At 45.1% G+C, this 19,983-nt stretch overlaps 1 protein-coding gene across 5 annotated transcripts in view; it reads left to right on the plus strand.

Annotated features, from left to right (window-relative positions):
• WDFY4 (WDFY family member 4) overlaps nucleotides 1–19,983 on the plus strand; it is a 362,573-nt gene that overhangs the window by 36,164 nt on the left and 306,426 nt on the right. For all 5 annotated transcript variants that reach the window (XM_053667357.1, XM_053667359.1, XM_037167947.2 and 2 more), the window contains exons 3-9: nucleotides 5,225–5,339; nucleotides 6,414–6,520; nucleotides 8,584–8,718; nucleotides 11,488–11,677; nucleotides 14,217–14,406; nucleotides 16,244–16,401; nucleotides 17,942–18,394. In XM_053667357.1, coding sequence (XP_053523332.1) covers nucleotides 5,225–5,339; nucleotides 6,414–6,520; nucleotides 8,584–8,718; nucleotides 11,488–11,677; nucleotides 14,217–14,406; nucleotides 16,244–16,401; nucleotides 17,942–18,394 — 1,348 coding nt within the window. The remainder of the gene's footprint in view (nucleotides 1–5,224; nucleotides 5,340–6,413; nucleotides 6,521–8,583; nucleotides 8,719–11,487; nucleotides 11,678–14,216; nucleotides 14,407–16,243; nucleotides 16,402–17,941; nucleotides 18,395–19,983) is intronic.

Here is a 19,983-nt window from a genome sequence, read left to right on the forward strand (position 1 = left end):
GCAGTGAATAACATGGGGAGAAATTTATTAATTTCTTAGTGTGGAAGGATTGCAATCAACACTCGGTTGTACTTAGAAGTGAGTGTTTGTGAGTATGCATGTGTGCATGTATAATATGTGCATGTATGTGCACTCACGTGCATGTACACAGGCATGCAATTTAGGCTAAGTGACTGGCCAGTGGTGCAGACTTTATGCCATGAAGTGTAGTTAGTCATTGTTGTAAAAACCATGCAGGGGCCCTGGCTGGTGTGGCTCAGTGTATTGAGCACCAGATTGAGAAGTAAAGGGTCACCAGTTTGATTCCCAGTCAGTGCACATTCCTGAGTTGCAGGCCCAGTCCCCAGTAGAGGATGCTTGAGAGGCAACCACACATTGAAGTTTCTCTCCTTCTCTTTCTCCCTTCTGTCCACTCTCTCTAAAAAATAAATAAATAAAATATTTTAAAAAACGTGCAGAAACCCAACTGACAAGGGATGAGACATAAATAATATTAAGTATATTAACAAAAGTAACCAATGATTATTTCCAAGTGTGGTGTCCAGAGAAGATGGTGAGAGTCAACACCCTTTCTTGTCCATCCTTGACTCTGTCTTGTCAGAGTGGAGCTGCAACATGATTTATTCCCATTTTGGGGAAAAGACATTTTTGTTGTGCTAACAAAAATTTTGATGCATCACTTTTTTATTTACAAAGGAGAGATTCAACAGTGTCACACTAGCAGGGGAAATTCATATAAAGTCTCAAAAGTGTTTTGAGTTCACTTAAAGACCAAACCACCAAACTCTGCAGTAATGAAGAAGTAGTAATATTGCTGTCATACTTGGAAACCAACTAGGTTCTCTGTCATTCAAAAGGGAGGGTTTTCTCCCATCTCCTCAAGAGCTTTTGTCATTGCTTATTTTCCACTGGAGAGCACAGTAGCATTTTCTTTTTCTCTCTTCCATGTGAGGAGAGAGCCACAAGGCATGTTGGTGCAGTTTAGATAATGTGAGTAAATAAAAGTTTTTAAAAATATTGAGCAATATTCCAGCATGCAAGTCCCAGTTTGGAAAAAAATTAGGTCCTTTTGGAAGATGCCTTAACTCTTTGGGGTCTCCATGGTATCATTCCATAAATGATTGCCTCTGTGTATCAAACAGCACCCCAGTGGCCTGAAAGAGTTAACACAGCTTCCAGAAGTGCCCACTGAGGTCCCAGGAAGGAGTGTGAGCCATGGGAGGATCTGGCTGAGTGTACAATTACTGTTCAACTCACAGTGGCCCAATTTGCTTTATTGTAGAGTGCATCCTGGAGTCCCACTGCTCAAAGACGATCTAGATGCTTCTGAGTTGATTGCCTGCAAATTGGTCTTTGAGGGATTTGCCAGTGCAGTGAGGGGGCATAGAATTTGTTAGGAAGACTTCATAGCAGAGTTCTCATTCCTGGGGAGGGAAATAATCTTACCACACAAGTTACCAGCCAAAGGATTGACTTTTTCTTCCCAGAGATTAAAGTTTCCGAGTGATAGCTGGTTTCCAGGTGGTTGCCATAAATTTCCTAGACATGTGCATGCTACTTAGGTATGCATGAGGTAATGCAACTTCCCACTCTGTGGCTTAACTGATGCTCTGGACTTATCCTCTGGCTCAGCTTCAGTTTCTGTAAAGGAGGAATAATAATACCAGTTGTTGTGAGGATTAGGGGGAAAAATGCATGTAAGTGTTTGGCCCAGTGTTTAGCTCAAGACCAGTACAAAATACACTTGGTCATTGTTCTGCATTTTGGGACTTTCATAATCATGTGTTCACCTATGAAATATTTGTTGAAGGTCTACAATGTGCAATAGTGTTTAAAATTTATCTAGCTGTTTTTTGTAGTTTTAGCAAAGTTCTGACGCTCTACTTTCTTACATACAAAGGAAAGGTACAACTTGATTTATAGGACAGAAAATAAAAACAATTTTCAGAAAAAAAAGTTTTTTTCAAAACAAAATAAATACCCAGTTACTCCCCACCCATGTAAAGTAAATCATATATTTCAGGTAAACTAAAGTTACCTATGCATGCATTCTACAGCTCATTCACCCTCTACCCTCCTCCACTGGTAACTCTTGTCTGTTGAATTATCAGGAATATGTATACATGCACAAACATACATAGTTCTACAGGTTTTCATAGGCTCATGTTGTAATATACTTATGCAACTTGCTATTTTCACTCAACATTTTATTTATGGGTTTAACCAAAGCTCTATTTCCTTTTCAGTTCTATTGGTATCCTTATATAAATATGCTGCAAATTATTTACTCATGGTCCTACTGATGAACATTAAGTTTTTCCCATTTTTCACAATCACAGATAATGCTGCAGACTTATTTCTTATGCACATCACCATGTGCATGTATGCCAGCCTTTCCTTAGGGAACCTAGTAGTGGAATTTTTGGGCTGTAGCACATGTCCCCCTTTAGCATTCTTGGATTGGTTAAATGCTCTTCAAAGAAGTTCTTCCAAATGATGCTCCACCAGTAGAGGACATGCATCAGACTGCATGGGGGTTGTGCAGCCCTGCACTGATGCGGACTCTGGCTTGTGGGGTGTGCCACATTGTGGATAAGACAGGAGACATTCACATGGACCACCAAGTCCTGTGGAGGAAAAGGGCGAGCCTGGCTTTTCTCTAAAGGGAGAAAAAGCCTCAGCCTCTGCCATAACAGGCCTTTATTGGGTTTCTGCTCACATCACTTGATGGTCCTCCTTTCCTGTGCACAGGTTCGCTTTAGGAGGTTACCTTCTACAGAAAACAAAGGAGCTGATGCTATTAATCACATCACAGAAGGATATTAGCAAATGAAAAGGGAAAAGTGGTTGAATCGGTTACACTTCATACTGGGGACTTATAGCATGGATTTTAGGAAGTTATAGTAAGCACTTGCTATCTCAACTCTGGGTGAGGAAGTTTTAGCAAAAGCAAATCTCAAGGTGGCCTAAGCACATTGCAGGCCTGATTTCCCATGGGAGAACCTATCCCTGGGTGTGAGTCCTGTGCTTCTCCAAGTGGGAGCTGGGCCCACACCACGCAGAATGGTCTCCTACACCTCTCATTCACTCACATGTTGTCAGGATTTTCATTATTACCAAGTTGAAAGGTATAAAATATTTCATTGTGGTTTTAATTTGCATTTTCCTTATTATCAGTAATTTTATATTTATTTTATCTGTTATTAGTTACTTGTTTCATTTGCCTGTTTTTTAAAAATCAAGTTCTTTGTCTTTATCTTATTAATTTATAGCAGTCTTGATATAATTCCTTTGCCAGTTATATGCATTGCAAATATTTTCTACCAATCTGTGGCCTGCATCTTCATTTTGTATACAGCATCTTTAATATAAAAAAGATTTTTAAAGTTTTTTTTTATTTTTTTAGCAAATATAGTATCTGTAGCAAGGAAATACACTGAAATGATTTCTCTTCACAATTTGATGCCTTTCTTACCTTCTCTAGAAGAAGGATCTCAGTCAGATCTTTCAGATCCCTTTTCAAGGGAAAAGACTCAGATGAAAAGCAAAATTAGGAACAGTATTATTACAGAAACCAGGGAAAATTCTGAGAAGAGGAGAATTGGTAAGATATAGCAATTGATGGGGTAAGGAAAGTGAGGGAGAGGGAGACCTAGCAAATCACTCTTGGAATTTCCCACAAGGGCAACTGGGTGCTTGGCAAGGCTGTCACGGGTGGGCACAGGTAACCAGGTTCTTGGAGATTGGGACAAAGAATTGAACCAAACACCCAGAGTTTATAGCAGAGAACATGGGAGCAGGCCAGCTCCAAGCAGAGATTGACCTCATGGGCTGGAGGGACTCTATTCTTATAGGGCGGATCCTTCCTGGCTAGTTTTGGCAGGATTTTACTATGCATGTACAAGTAGTTGTATTACTTTAGAGCTACTGCATATGTGATCTCCCATCATTTTCCCTGATTGGCTGCCAGAGAAGGAGGTCCCCCTAGTACTAGGTTCACCTTTACCGTTGCCAGAGAATTATAGCTCTTCATGTCAGAGATTGGTGAAAAGGAAAGGAATTATTTATTCAAGTTATACAGACTTAAGAGTAATGATTTGCTGTCTTTGTCAAAATCCCAAAGTCCCTTAAAACATCCACAAACACGCACAGTCCTTCCTTCCCCACTTTGCCTGGTATGGGGTACTGTATCTCAGGAAAAGAAATAGAAAGCTGCATGGTGATTCTTTGCTAAAGTCATGTGGCAGTTCTCTGCTAAAGCTGCATGATTCTTCTTCTCATGGCTGTGGTGGTGGGGGAGGTCCCTCACTCTGGCCAGAGCTGCGTGGTTCTCCCTCACCAAGGCTGTGGAGGTCTCTATTCTGCCAAAAATGTGTGGTTCTCTCTTCAATGGCTGCTGTGTCTGGGTTTATATCCCCCCACCCACCTTCCTCTGCAGCCCTATTTCCAACTCCCCCCACAATTGGCTACACTTGCCAGCACTCTCATATCCTTCCAGCTTTACTGGGCTGCCATAGTGAGTCTGGGCAGGTATGGCCCTGTGGAGTGGAGCCAATCATCTCCAAGCTCTCATGCAGGCGCTGTAACCAGGGGGAGTTGCCTCCCAGTTACATCTTGGGTGGAAGTCACTCCCTTCTCCCTGGCTCAAAGCTTGGCCACAGCTATTTAACATATCTATGAAACTAGTTAAAGGTTATAGATATGTTAAATGACCATTCTAGAGGTTATCTGCAAAGCTGTTGCTATGCAAAAGAACTCAAAGGCCCTGCTTCATGTATCCCACCCCCCAGCTCAGACTTGTGGGGGTAAAGACATCCCATATTTTTAATATTTCCTGGACACCCTGAGTTCTGGACCCCATTATAAATCTTTCTTTTGGGGGTTCCCAGGATGCACCCCCCTACAAGGCCATTTGCTGAGATAAGATGCAACAGGTTTAGAGGAAGGCAATGGATTCAGTGATGTGTGTTTGATGTTTCAAGAGCACGCGTTCAGGGGAGATGTCCAGGGCCCAGCTGGCTATGGGTTTGGAGCTCATTGGAATTCAACAGGCATAAGGTTAGGGATACAGTAGAAGCCCATGGGTAGGTAATGTAGTGGTCTTTGGACACCAGAGAAAGTGAGTTGAACCATTGGTTTGGGTTGACAAGGAAACAGGGAGGTGACTCTCTGGCTTTGCTTTGTAGCTGTGACATGTCTGACCAAATCCTGTTGTTTGCATCAGGCCTGGGAACACTCCGTGGGAATCATCTGCTTTCCCAGTCTCCAAAAGCTGGCTGAAGAGGTTTCCAACCAGCTAGCCCAAGAAATACAGAAGGTGCTTGTTGGAAAGCCTGCAGGTAAGAGAAGAGAGGTCCTGGAGAAAACTTATGGAAGAACAAAACAGCTCTGAAGACTCCTCTGAGGCCTCCTGCTCTGTCCCTCTTTCCTTTCTAGTGGAGTTAGAATAGTGCTTTCCAAACAGACCAGTGAGCCCAGTTCTGCCACTGAGTACCTTAGGAACAAAGGGAAAGGCTAGCAGAGCAGCACAGAAAGGGGACTTAGGGAACTCTGCCGCTCCTGGGAGGGACAGGAAGACAGACAGACAGACAGACACACACACCCACACACACCCACACACACCCACACACACCCAGGGGTTCTGAGGGGAAGTGCTGGGATAAAACATGCAATTGAATATTTAATGAAGAGCTTGATGCAGAAAAGACACAGAAGTCAAAGCATATTTTTAAAAATATTTTATTTATTTATCTTTAGAGGGGAAGGGAAGGAGAGAGGGAGAGAAACATCAATGTATGGTTGCCTTTCGTGCGTCCCCCGCTGGGAACTGGCCTGCAGGGAACTGGTCTGCAACCCAGGCATGTGCCCTGACTGAGAATCGAACCGCAATTGGTTCGCAGGCTCGCGCGCTCAATCCACTGAGCTACACCAGCCAGGGCCTCAAAGTATATTTTTTGTTGTGGGGTCCCTGACTTGCATCCTGCCACTCAGGGAGCTGGACTCTGGTGGCTGGACTATGGAGGAAATTCCAGGGGAAAGGAATAGTGTGAGCATAGTATAAATTGCAGGAGTCCCAGTAATATAAAGGGCTGCCTGATTCAGAAAGTGAGGGGAAGACTATGGATTATGGGAAGTTTATCACTGAGGAACTTGCTCATCATTTGGCAATAAGGAGCCATGGTTGTTGAACAGGGATGATTGCATGCTAACAATTGTCCTTCAAGGAGATTAATCTGGCTGTGTATGCAAGTTTGGTGTAGATTCAGGTGGCCTTTTGGGGAAGGCAGGAGTGCCTTAAAGGTGCTAAGGTGCATCTCCCATTAAAAGGAGCCCAAGTGGACAGGAAACTGGGTGAACAAGTCACTGTATCATTCTAGTGGTGACACTTTTTCCTCTTCTTGTGTTGTCATCAGAGCAAGCACGGGCAGCAGCTGGGCAGTTGCTGAGGTGGAAGGGGGATACGGATCAGGATGGCTACCTGCTGCTCAAGTCAGTGTTTGTGCTCACAGGGACAGACTCGGTAAGTGCCAGAACCCACTGGCCCAGCCCTGGCATTCCTCACCCACATGTACAGGGAAGTCTCAGCACAGGGCAGTGGTATGTCTCAAGAGTCTTTCTTTCCATGAAACTGATTTCTTGCTTCTCCTTTCTTATTTACCCTTTGTTATAGAACATGGACTTCTGCAATTCTGAAATTTGCGTTTGAATACTGTCTTTCAGTTGACAAACTGTGTAACCTCAAGCAAATGGTGTTACCTCTCTGTGACCCTGTTGTGTTGCTAATTTTAGAATTTAGGGTGATAACGCTTCACTTCTAGGGTTGCTGTGAAGATTGAAATGGCTGATGTTCCTGTGTGTCAGGGCAGGGCTGGGTGTGTCCCAGTTACTGTGCTCCTTAATCCTCCCAAACCATAGGAGTCGGATTATGGTGACGTCACATTAGTGGTGAGCAATCAAGTTTACCCATGTTGTGTAACTGCAGTATGTCTGACTCATTTAGGGCCCATGCTCTGAGTTGCTTCTCTTTTTTTGCCTCCTATCAAACTCAGACGGTAGGAGCCACAACTGTAGTCACCTGTTCATGTATGCTAGTCCAGAGACAATGCACAATGGAGGCCTCTCCCTCTTTTCTTCCTTCCTGCACCCCATCTGGCTCTAGTCATATCCTCTCACTGTGAAGAGAGGACCTGGTGCTTTCTTCTGAGTGGTTTGCTAATGTGTGTTGTCCTCTCACACAGAAGCAGTCCTGGCTTCTGTGGCCATCAGCAGAAATGGCCAGAGAGTCCATGCAGGGTGGTCCCAGAGACTCATTCATCCATCATCTATAGGGAGTGCCCACTGTGATAGATCTAGCACAGAGCAGTCTAATGGCAACACAGACATCAGATGAGACTTTGGAAATAGTAAGTGGGGGTGGGTAAAGTAGAGCTGCAGATGTCAGTCAGAGGGAGGGCCACCTGGCTCTTCCTCTGTGTAAACTGCCCAGAGCACTGTCAGGTGGAGCAGCCTGAAGCACAGAGCAGGGCTCTTCTGCTCCTAGGAAAGGACCGTTTACAGTCTGAGTAGTAAAACACTAACCTAAAGACTGGTCTTCCACTGTGAGCAGCTAAACCCAAAGGCAGTGAGAAAGGTAAGCAGCTGGCTTTCAGTGGAGCCAGTGTAGCAGGGGGGACAAGGAGAGCTACCCCAAGCAGGGTCACTGTAGAGCCAGGTGTCAAGGAAAGGGGTGGACAGCACTGGCATTAGGAGCTTTTAGGGGCAAGGTAGACCCAGTGTACCTCGTGATATTCCTGGCCTGGCCTGGACTGTGCATTTTTCCTTTTTGTTTTTTCTAGTTTAACCACCATGTCTGTCAGATTAGTCAATCAGGTGGAGATTGTGTGGACAATATATTTTAGATGAACCCCATATATGTTTGCATATTGCACATACACATATGCATACACACACAAAGAGGGTTGCCATAATAATCCTGGTGGAGCTATAGGCAGAGTCCATGGAAGAGAGGCCCCCCGGGAGCTCTGCACTCAGGTGGGTCACTTCTCCAGCAGCCTGTCTTCTCTCCTCTGTCTCATAGCTTTAGTTAGTGGTCTTCACCTATAGGTCACAGTGGGGTTTTAGATCTGAATGAGGGGATGGGAAGGATGCTGATCAGATTCTTAATTCAGTTGTTTGCACTTGTTATCAACTATCCCTTTCTGACTGAGTTCCCAGTGCCCTAATCAGGAGGTAACCTACCAAGTCAGTGGTGTGGTTTTCTAAGGAAGCCCTTGTTTTTTGCTTTGCATCACTCTCTCCTTCTTTCCCTCTCTCCCTGCTTTCCTCCCTATCATCTATCTATCTTATAAAAGACATAACATTTGTTGAACACGCAGCATACACTTTATCTAAGCTAAAACTGCACAGTCACCCTGGGTAGGTCCTATGACTATCTCCATTCTTACTGGAGACTGTGTTGCCCAGAGACAGCAATGACTTACACATGTTCCAGCTACAATGGCTGCATACACCAACAGCATGGCTCTGAACTAGGGTGGCCAGTTCTGCCCTTTGGGTCACTTTGCCTCTGCTCTTCCTTTGCAGGAGACGCTGGGCAGAGTTGCTGAATCTGGGCTCCCAGCCCTGCTTCTGCAGTGTCTCTACCTATTTTTTGTCTTTCCTATGGAAAAGGATGAGTTTTTTGAGAATGACCTTCAAGTTCAGAGGGTGTTTGTGCAGGTGAGTGAGAGGAGGGGTAAAACTCTGGGCCAAAGCTGCACTCTGCTTCTCAGAGGTACTCTTATCTTTCTTGGCCCTAGTTCTGGAGCTTCTCTGTTTTCCGAAATATCCCAGCTCACCCCTCTGTTCCCGTGTACTGCAAATACCAGGAAGCCTGTGTGTTGGGAAAATTGATTTTCTTCTTCTATCTCACTGTATCTCTCTATCAATACTCTGCTTGTTTTTATTTTCCCAGAAAGATAAGCTCCTTCTTCTCCACTTGGCCCCACCAGTTCCTTCTCTAGTCTGTGTTGCCAGGCCCTGCTGGCCCTGCCCAGCATTGGGAATCTTCCATCTATGTCCACTTTCCCTCTGAGAACAAGCATCTAACTCCACTTGCATAATTGTAGCCCCTATTTTCTAAGTACTTGCTGTATACCTTGCTCCATGACCTCTCCTCTGTCACCTCCAAGAGTCCTGTCTTCCATCTTGGGGCATGTATAGTACTGTGTTCCTGATTCTATGCAAACTAAGGTACAATGAGTAAACATGAGCTCAGGGGCTGGGTGGAGCCCCAGCAATCTGGCTTCAAGCTTGCTCATTCAGGCTTTTAACCATCTGACTACTGAGCACTACATTTGGTTTCCTCTTGTCATTTCCCATCTCTCCTATCCTCTCTGACTGCCATTAGCAATTTTTAACATAACTCCTTACTCCTTCACCTGCCCCTCACTGACATGTTCCACTTTCCCATCTTCTGGGAGGCTGAGGTTTACAGAAAACCCTTCTGCTTCTCTGATCTTTGAGGGTGAGGGAGGGTGAAGAGGGCTGTGTGTCTTACTCATGTCTATATGTCCAGGGCCTGGGCAGTGTCTCACACAAGCAGGTACTTGGGACCATTTGGAAATTTTCAAGTGCAGCTGTCTGTTGGACATCTGCATGTAGATTAACATCCATTTTAGACTAATTCTCAAGCCAGAGGCATCATTACCAGAGAGTATCAAACAAGTTCTGTTGGATTTTCACTTGTGGTGGGTTATCCCCTAAACTGTATTTGTTGGAAATTTAGGCTTCATTTACCTGTATATAATCATATTCCAAATGGTGGCCAGGACACAGTGCTGGGCATGTAAACAAATATTTATCCTGTGTTTGTTACATGTTCTTCAGGGAGTGAGTGCAGCTCTGTCTTTACCATTTTTCTCAAGGATGGACAGAGTGCAAACCACAGTGATTGAACTCATCTGTGTTCACCAGGATTTTCCTTATTTAATTCCACAAAAAACATGAAGCTCCTCCTGGGTATGGCTGTATGCCAGACTGATGGTTCCTTCAGTGATCACAGTCCTCTTTCTCATATACATGACAGAAAGAAGATGTTATTAACAACCACATCTAAAACAAAAGCAAACTAAGTGGACAGCTAGATCAGGAGCAGAAACATAGAAACAGAGATCACCTGGAGGGTTAGCAACAGGGGAGTGAGAGAAGGATAAGGGCGGAGAAGGTACAGAAAATAAGTAGCATAGATGGTAGGTAGAAAATAGACAGGGGGGAGGACAAGAATAGTATGGGAAATATAGAATCTAAAGAACTTGTGACACATAGACATGAACTAAAGGGGGAGAATGGGGGGAGTGGGTGTGCAGGGTGGAAGGAAATGAAGGGGGGAAATGGGACAACTATAATGGCATAATCAATAAAACATATTAAAAAAAGAAAAAAGATGTGGAAGCCAAGTGGGGGAAATAGTCACATAAATAAATCAGCATGTCCAGTTTTCAAGTGCTCTGAAAGAGAAGTAAAATGTGTGCTGGGAAGTGAGGAGAGGGGACCTGCTTTATAGTAGAGCTTAAAAGAGGCTGTTTTGAGGAGATGGCATTGAACCAGAGCTGAAGGTTGGGGTAGAGCTGTGATGGGGAAGAGCAGGGCCAGGAGCAGAAACAGTCATCTGAGCCAAGGGGTGTGGGCCACATCCACATACAGGAACCTGTAGCCAGTCCCAGGGCTGTCCAGTTGGGACTCTTTTGTGGTGCTGGAGGTTCAGGTTCAGGTGGAAGGAGCTTTCCATATTTTCCAAACTGGAAAATATGCAAAGTTAAACCATCAAGAGCCAAAGAGAAAGGAGGCAGGGCAAGTCCCTGAAGAGCTCTGTGTACTGTTATTCACCCCAAGTGGATAGACTGTGTCTGAAGTCCACAGGGAGACTGAATTGGCAGAAATGAGGACCTCAGTTAGGAGGTTACAGGGCAGCATGCATGATCTTATTGAGAAGTAGAGGTTGAATGCTGACCAGGGATTCAGGAATACATCTTGCTTTTTAAATAGCACTGAGTCCTGTTAATTCAATGCTTAACAGTTGATGGAATTATCCTGGCATTTCTATAAAAAAGACACCCAAGTTAAATATTTCTGTTATTCTGACTTGGAAGGGATAACTACTGCTTTTACAGGGGTTATGAGTTCAGACAGCCAAAACCCTTTAGCCTTTTTTAGGTGGAACTTTTGACCATGCTGATCTGGGGCAGAGGTTGGCAACATACAACTCCATCTTTTGTGCTGACACATGCCCATCAGTGTTCTTGAAAGTTAGGGAAAAAGTCTATCGCAGGAAGGAGGCTTCCTAATTAGAGTCTTCTTGGCTTTTCCTTCCTTCCTTCCTTCCTTCCTTCCTTCCTTCCTTCCTTCCTTCCTTCCTTCCTTCCTTCCTTCCTTCCTTCCTCCCTTCCTTCCTTCTTCCCTCCCTCCCTCCCTCCCCCTTCCTCCCTTCTCTCTCTCTCTCTCTTTCAGATGTTGCTCAACATTTGCAGTGAGTCTCAGGGGCTGGAGGGACTTCTCTCAGGGAATGAGCTCCAGTCTTTAGTGATTGCCACAACCTGTCTTCGGGAGCACAGCTGCAGCTTTTGGAAGGAGCCCACCTTCTGTGTGCTGAGGGCAATCTCCAAGGCCCAGAACCTTAGCATCATCCAATACCTGCAGGGTAAGTCCTCAGGGGACCAGAGGTGGGCTCTGGGCCCACTTTCCACAACAAGACCCTGTTATGCTCTTGCAGAGTCAAGATAGATTTCTGGGACAAAAAAAGACATGAACAAACAAGGTTTTTATCAAGGCCTGGTTATGTCCAATAGATAACCATATGTTGCTTGATTCCATTCATGAAAGTGCTTGTATTGTTCATTTTGATGCTCCATTGAAGGAGAAAGGGAAAGGGGAACTCATTTACTGCCTGCATACTGTTAAACAGAAACTGTGCTGGACCCATTTCTATGTCCTTTCATTTGTTTCTTTGAGATAGATATTAAAGATTATTACCATTTTGCAGTGGGAAACAGATTAGTGTTTGCTGAAGAATTTGCCAAGTTTCCCCAGCTTTCCAAGAAGAGAATAAAATTTAAACTTGGAGGTGCCTGATCCCAGTGCCTTAGGTTCTGCTCTGGTCAGGACATATAGGGGTTAAGATCATCAGTTCTGAGGCAGCTCTGCCTTATAGTTGAGTGGCCGTGGACACTTAACTGACTGGGTGTCCCAATTATTTTGTCTATAAAATGGGGACAAGAATCCTGCTGATCTCAATTGGGCTATTGTGAGGCTTTGGTGAATTGACATATTTGAAGTGCTTAGGCAGTGCTTGGCACAGGGTGGATTCCCCACAGCTGTCAACATCGCAGCATCAATACCTGGTGGGGTCAAGGCAAGGTGCTAAGGGCACCAACTCCACTGGCAGGACCAGGGGCTCCTTCAGCCTCTCTTGCCTCTTCCCAAGAACACAGATCACACTGGGTGCCATGGCTCACACAGTCTTGGGAAACTGTTTGGGCCTCCTCTCAGCAACTGGGCTATCATGGGGCCATAAGGGAGACTGCAAAGCTGACTCAAGGGGGGCATTCTGACAGAGGTTCAGTACAGCTGACTGCCTTACCCACTCTGTGGCATTTCCTTAGCCTCATAGCTAAAGTACCTCTTGGGAGCACAGCCGTCCATCCCTTGGGCTGACCTCAAGGTATGGAGTCTTTTTGGAATTAAGTCAGAGGTTCCAGTGTGAGCTGCTGGTCTACAAACAGTGGCCCTGTGATCTGTTTTCTTTCTATAGCAGAGGGAATCAGCTGGTGAGAGCTGGGAACTCTCAATGAGCCCTCCCTCTTTTTTTTTTAAATCCTTACCTGAGAAGATTTTTTCATTGCTTTTGTAGAGAGAAAGGAAGGGAGTGGGGGAAGAGAGGAAGAAAAACATTAATGTGAGAATGATACATGGATTGGTTGCCTCTTGAATGCTCCCAGACTGGAGATCAAACCCACAGCCTAGGCATGTGCCCTGATAAGGAATTGAACCCACAACCTTCCATTTTATGGGACAATACTCCAAGCAATTGAGCCATGCTGCCACGGTGACCAGCCCACCCTGTTGTTGCAGTGGAGCCCAGATGAAGTAGAAGCACCAGTTGAGGGATTTACATTCCTGGAGAAGCCAGGGCCCAGTGTTAGTAGTCTAGGGCTGACTGGGCCCGAGGCATTTTATAGCTCGGATCCCCTCCAACCCCTACCACTGCTTACAGGCTAGAGTTGTAGACCCCTAAGAAAAAACTGCTTGCATTAGTGGTAAAAGGCCCTCATTGCGTCATTATTCTCAACTGGAAATGAAAACTTACATCTCTGAACACTGTGTCCTCTTAGAGAAATGAGTAGTTTTTGTGGGCATATGGGTTGAGGAGAAGGTTAGAAAGTAAGGGGCTGGACTGGAAGTCACCTGCCAAGCCCTGAACTCTAGGGCTGTCCTGTCTGGCATGTAGACTCCACTCATCTCAGCCTCACCATTGAGGGACTGGGCATAGTTATCTCAGGTTCCAAGCAGGCATGTTTCCTGACTTCCTCAGTACTTGGAAGAGACTTCCCAATGAAAGAGCCCTTAAAATGGCCATCAGTCAAAATGCAATTCTAATGACATTTCTCTTCTGACTCAGATTTCCTCTGGCTTCTCACAGCTCTGGGGGACCACCATTGCCAGTTCTCACATGAGTGGGACCTTTCCCCCACCTTCCTGTGTTCCACAGAAGGGCTCCAGACCCCTGATTCTTTAGTAGCTGAGACATTATCTTTTTACTGCCTCACCTTCCCACATCCATATATTCTCTACACTCTTCATCAAGCTAATTTCTGCTCATCTCCAGTGCTGTTTCCTTAAGGCCTTCCACAGTGCTTGGGTCTTAGGTCATGCATCTTGTTACTTGGTGAACTGAGAAGCTCCACATGCTGGGAATTAGGAAGAGAGGTCTGAGGGCTTTCTTCTTCCTGGTTCTTCTGCTCCCCATCTGAACCTGGAGAACAGGGCTTTCAGGATAGCACTTCCCAAGGGGGAGTTGTCTTTTTTTTTTCCCCAGCCAGTGCTCAATTCACTGAGCCACAACAGCCAGGGCAAGGGAGTAGTCTTCTTGATCCAAGTTTAAAGGGGGTGGGGTGGGAGGGAATGATTGTGGTAGAAAAGCTATTGCTTCTGAGCAAACAGTGGTGTCTTTTTCCTCTCAGCAATGGATTGTGTCAAGATCTCCCTCCAAAACCTCTCAAGGCTTACAGACTCTCTCCTTGCTCCAGAGTTGGGAGAGGCTATGAGCCTCATCTTGGGCTTTGTGAAAGACTCCTACTCTGTCTCCTCGGCTCTGCTCATGGAGTTTGAGAATGCGGAGGGCTACCCTCTGCTACTCAAAGTGTTACTCCGGTAAGTGGATATGTTTGGTAGGGAGGAAACCTCCAAACCTCGGTACTCCTCAGAATCATTTGGAGTGCTTTAAAGAAACACACATATGGAGGCTTCTCAGAGTGTCTTCTGAAATACAATCTCTGTATATAGACCATGGACAGAGAGACTTTTATTGAAAAGGTCATTCAACGTGCATTGGGCTTGGGAGCCAGAGCCACTCCCTTAGAAAACAAATGGGTGGTTGTGATACTAATTTTACTAAGTCCCTTTGGTGGTAGGCACCACTTTCATGCCTGGCAGCCTGGCAGACACCTGTCAGAACCTACATTACTGTGCTGGAGGGCTTTCTGGGACTGCTGTAATGGACTCTGCCTGTATGCTTGAGGGCTGGAAGTGCAAAGAAATCAACAAACTAGAGGGGCAGTCCTCAACCAATGATTGGTAGAAGCTGATGGAGAAATACCCAGAAAGTTGCCTCTTGTGGGTGGGGGAAGGGTGAACTCTACCTGCCTCCCAGAGTCCCCAAGGATTAAGCTCCAGTTGCCTGATGAGGCATGTACTTGATAATGCTCTAAACTGGCTCCTTTCCCTTCTCTGTTGCACAGAGCATCTCCCCTACTTGTATTTTCAGATCAACTCAAAAATAAACTACTGTCTCTCCCTCAAATTTTTGACCCATGGGAACCCAAATGTAGACACTCTGTAGCTGGGTCAGGTCTGATTCTTCCAACTTGTTCTATTCTGATTAGCCATGTCATCCTCAGGTTGGGTCCAGGGATTGGATAAGCCAAAAGATGGAAATCAAAGAAATGTCTGTATTTTCCAAACTCTTCCATTGATCTTAGGGAAGCTACTTTAGGGCAAGGCCGTGCATATTTCCTTGGGCTTTGCTCTGAATAGGAGAAGCCCCTTTCCCTGTGGGATTCAGCCTATAATGTGCTTCATGGACTTCACTTCGAGCTAGGGTTCTAGTCTAGAGGGGTGACTTAGGTGAGGGGGTAAAGATGTGATTAAATGACAATCCTGAGGGCCTTCCTCTGAAAAGACATAACAATAAATGTCCCTATGGTGATACTGCATTTTACATTAGTCTGAACTATGACTAACTGGCTATTGCTAATGTGAAGGTCTATGGCATAGCAGTTCTTGAATGTTTTTTTTTTGTTGTTGTTAAATGGGTGGTTGGTTTTCCCCAGACTTCTTGTGGGAGTCAGGAGAGGGAAATGAGCCTGTTCAGGGGAATGTCAGGAAGGATCCACTGCAGCTCATTGGTTTTCCTTTCTGCCTTAACTGAAGTCACACTGCAAACACTTTTACTCTTGACATGACAGAGCTGGAATAAGACTTGAGAGATCCTTTTCCACAAGAAGAGCAGCATAGCCCACCTACACATAAGTAGCTAAAAAATAGAAACAATACTCAACTTTGAAATAAACATAAGGAAGTCTAATAAAGTGGGATTATTTCCCATGATGTTTTATTTTGTTGTTGTTATTGTTACTATTGCTCTTTGGAAATGTTGAATCTCTGATTTTGGAGGTACTCCTTCCCAAAGCACATGCCTTTTGGGAGGTCCAGCCATGGAAAATAGCCTCTTCATGAGCAGATGCTATTGCTCTTCCCAGGTTTCTCTGTATTCTGACTGCACATTTAGATCTAAGGCTGACCTTTGCAAACACAGTGACCTTTACCCAGGGCACTTCCATTGACTTTTACTGCTAACTCAGTGGAGACCTTTGGGGTCTTTCCCAGCACCTCAGTCTTTATTGCCTCTGTACCCCAGTGAGGGGCACCATGAACAAATGTGTCTGCTTTGTCTAAGAATCCAGGGAACTGGCCTCATCTGTCTCTGCAGGTATGATGCACTGACCCAGAGCGAAGTGGATCCCCACCTGGATGAGCTCCTCAGGCTGGTGGTGTGGCTGACGACCTGTGGGAGGTCAGAGCTGAAGGTGTTTGACAGTGTCACTTACCCTCAGTTGGAAGGCTTCAAGTTCCATAACGAGGCTTCTGGTGGGTCATCCTTTGTCTCCTGGGGGCCAGGCAGTAGTTAGTGCTCTGCCCTGACAAGGGTACACAGGTTTTTCCCCAATTATTTGTAAAGAAATAAACGCTTGTCACCCGTTAGTGATACGTTAGGGTCCAATTCTATCATGCCTTTAGGGAGATTGCTTATGGATTTAAAATCTCTCCTTCATACATTTTTCTAGGTGTTTTGGGTGGGAATTAGAGTAAATGTTTGCTTAATAAAGGTGAAGACTCTCAAAGAATGGAGGGAGCCTCTGTTTACCACCATCATCTCTGGTATGATGTACCCTGTGACATTTGCTTATATAATGAGGAGATGACCCTGAAACATTCCCCAAGGCTTTGAGTCAGTGCCTCCTCAGTTCTTTGTGATACTGATTGAATTATTGATGGACTCAATCAACATGCACTGGTGCATTGGGCAACAACCACTCTGCCCCATGCTGGGGTACCAGATGTATGCTCTCTGAATATTCTCTGAAGAGACTATCTCGCATACACTGAACCATAATCTACTCTGTAAAATAATGTGCATAACCTCACTGGTAAAAGCATCAGGCACAGTAGCTATACCAGGCAAGTGGGCCAGCTGTCTGTGTCAGTCAAGAAGCCCTGCACAAAATATGAGGTTTCAAGGCCAAGTGTGGGTTGTCCAGGTAGAAAGGAAGAATACGTTTAAGGACAGAAAGTACAGCCTGAGGAAATAAGTGGTGACTGAAAACATCTGGATGAGTCTGGGGAAATGGGCACAGAGACCTGAGCAGACCAGAATGCAGAGGCTTCAGAGCTTGGGGGTCAGTCTAGGAAGAGCCATTGAATGGTCTCTAGCAGTCTTACAAGGAAGTGCCTGGATCAGAGAGAATTTCCAGAAACATCTCAGGTGTCTGAAACAGAGAGGGTTGGAGGCAAATTTTCACATGAAGTGTCTCCTGGGCAAGAAAGGATGAGATATCCTGGAAGCTGGAGAGAAAGGAAGGAGGGGTATGAACTTGGCTCAGTAATCTTTAAAATAATTTTATTTTAATTGATTGAAACCAATCCTTCAGCCCAATGCTACCCAATGAACATATGATGGGTCATATTACCTAATTTAAATGTTCTAGAAGCCATATTTTTAAAAAGTAGCTTAAATTATTTTTCATAATAATTCTATTTAACCCAATATACTATTGAATACCTAAACTATCATTATCTCAACATGTGATCATTACAAATAATTGTTAATAATTTTTTGGCATTATTTTCTTTGTGCTACATCTTGGAAATCCAGTGTGCATTTTTATACTCCTGAAACATCTCAGTTCAGAGTGACATTTCAAGGGCTCAATTAGCCACCACATCTTGGACAATGCAGTTCTGGTCTTACATTCTGGGCAGCTGGATTTCTGAATTTCTGATAGATGTTTACCTATAGAAGCCAGAAAATGGAGACTTTAAATGATATTTCTGGATGACAATGCAATCATTATTTCTAGACATAAGCAGGAAAAATGACTTGTAGGATTATTTCTTCTTACATTTTCAGGGGCAATCATTAAGAATCTTCAGGCCTTCCAAGTCCTGCAAAATGTTTTCCACAAAGCTAGAGACTCCATCCTCTGCACACAAATCCTGTTGGCCATCAGGACCATGTGGGACTGGAATGCTCGAAACTTCTTTCTGCTGGAGTGGACCCTTCAGCCCATCTCACAGTTTGTAGAGATCATATTCCTGAAGCCAGCCCAAGTACAGGTGCAGTTCTTCCAGCTGGTGGAGGCCCTGGTGTTTGAGTTGCATTATGTGCCCCACGAGATCCTGGGGAAGGTGCAGCGCTTGATCAAGGAGAGCCCTGAGCCACTCTGCACCCTTGTGGCCCTGCAGAGTGTCCTCAGGATAGCTGGTGCAGACCCACTCTTCACAGACATTTTCAGGGACTCAGGACTCCTGGGCCTGCTGCTAGCCCAGCTACGGAAGCAGGCCAAGATCCTAAGGAAGTCAGGTGCGCTTAAGCCTCAGAGGTGGGAGGGGGAACAGGGTGGGACCCTTTTTTAGCTGAACCTGTTCTGCCAGCCTACCCTGCCACTCATCAACATAACAGAGAAAGTGAGCATACCCATGTCACTCTGTCCTCAGGGAAGTTATCCCTAGGGCATATGACTTCACAGAGCAGCAGCCTCCCCATTTTCTATAACTGGCCAGATCTTTCCCATGGAGAGATGAGGGGCATAGATATAATTTTAAAGACTCATGGAGCTAACTCAGGCCAGTGAATTCTTAGGTTTCAGTCAGTTTCTGCCATGAGTATTGTCTGAGTATGTAAATGGGGCAACAGCAGGGGCGAAACAGGTCTTCAGTAATACAAAGGGGAATGGGAGCTCAAAGAAGCTGGGGATCTTGGTGGTGCATCTGTCTGGGTAATCTGGGATATGGCTGTCTTGCTCACTTGATGTTGTCATGTTGTCCAGGGGTCTCTCATTTGGAGCAGGGATCATTGCCATCAGCTTGTTACCTCTGAATTTTGGCTACACTGTTGTGTAGCCTGCTGGGCCATACACATATGGCTCCCTGTTATTATCCCTTTACCCCTGCCTCAGCCCCTGCACTATCAACATCAACAGTCTCTGCACTCCCCCATGGGACTTCAGGGTCCCTTTGTCCAGTGGGAGTACACTCAGGAGTGCTGGCCTGGGTTCTCTCACTGCCTGACCACACCCATAAACATACCCTGCTGGGGCCACTCTTTGTGGTAGTCTGAAACTCCAACTCCACCAACTTTCAAATAGGATCAGAGCATAAAAAATCCTTTCGGTTCCTCTGGCTTTCCATAAATTTGCCTACACCTGACCCTCTGGGACTTCAGTCTGGAGGAACACCAGGACAAGACTCAGTTTGTAACTTTTTGGCCTCTTCTCCTTCTCCTACTATACTGGCTGGGAGGGAGCTTGGGCTCTCTGGCCATTGGCCCCTTTTATATTCTGCTCAGTATCAAGCTAAAGCCGTCAGTCTGTCTGCATCCTGGACCTCTGTATGTGAAGAAGCCAAAAGGGTGAGCATGGGCACTGAGGCCAGATAGCCCTGGGCTGAATCCTGGCTGTGCTGCTCACGAGCTGAGTTATCCCAAGCAATTTGCTTCACTTTCATGAGCCTTTTTTTCTCTGTAAAATGGAGATATATAGATAGTGAAAATTCAATGAGGAAATATCCAAAAAGTATCCATTGTTGTGCTTGGTGCATAATAAGTGCTTGAGAATGTTAATCATCTTATCCCCATATACCCTGAGCTACATGAGATAAACAAATGAGGAGAAGCTCTCACACCCCTGTTGTAGTCCAGGAAGGACCTCTGTCTCCCTGGGAGTGACAGGGTTTAGGATTAGTTGCTCCCATCTTGGCATGGATGGGCCCGAAGCCAGGTCTTAAAGAGTCCCTTTTATGTGCTTCTGTCTATTGTTCTTTGCCTAGTCTTTTTGTTTAATGTTTGTGTGTTATCTTAGCTGTGTATTGCTTTTCAGCAGCCTGACATTGAATTTACTTTTAAACCCAGTCGAAGACCTATTACCATTCCCAAGAGAATTGGAGCTTTTTTTG

The sequence above is a fragment of the Artibeus jamaicensis genome, unplaced genomic scaffold (assembly GCF_021234435.1).
Source record: "Artibeus jamaicensis isolate MK-2021 breed Jamaican fruit bat unplaced genomic scaffold, CSHL_Jam_final contig_468, whole genome shotgun sequence".
In the NCBI taxonomy this organism is placed as follows: Eukaryota; Metazoa; Chordata; class Mammalia; order Chiroptera; family Phyllostomidae; genus Artibeus; species Artibeus jamaicensis.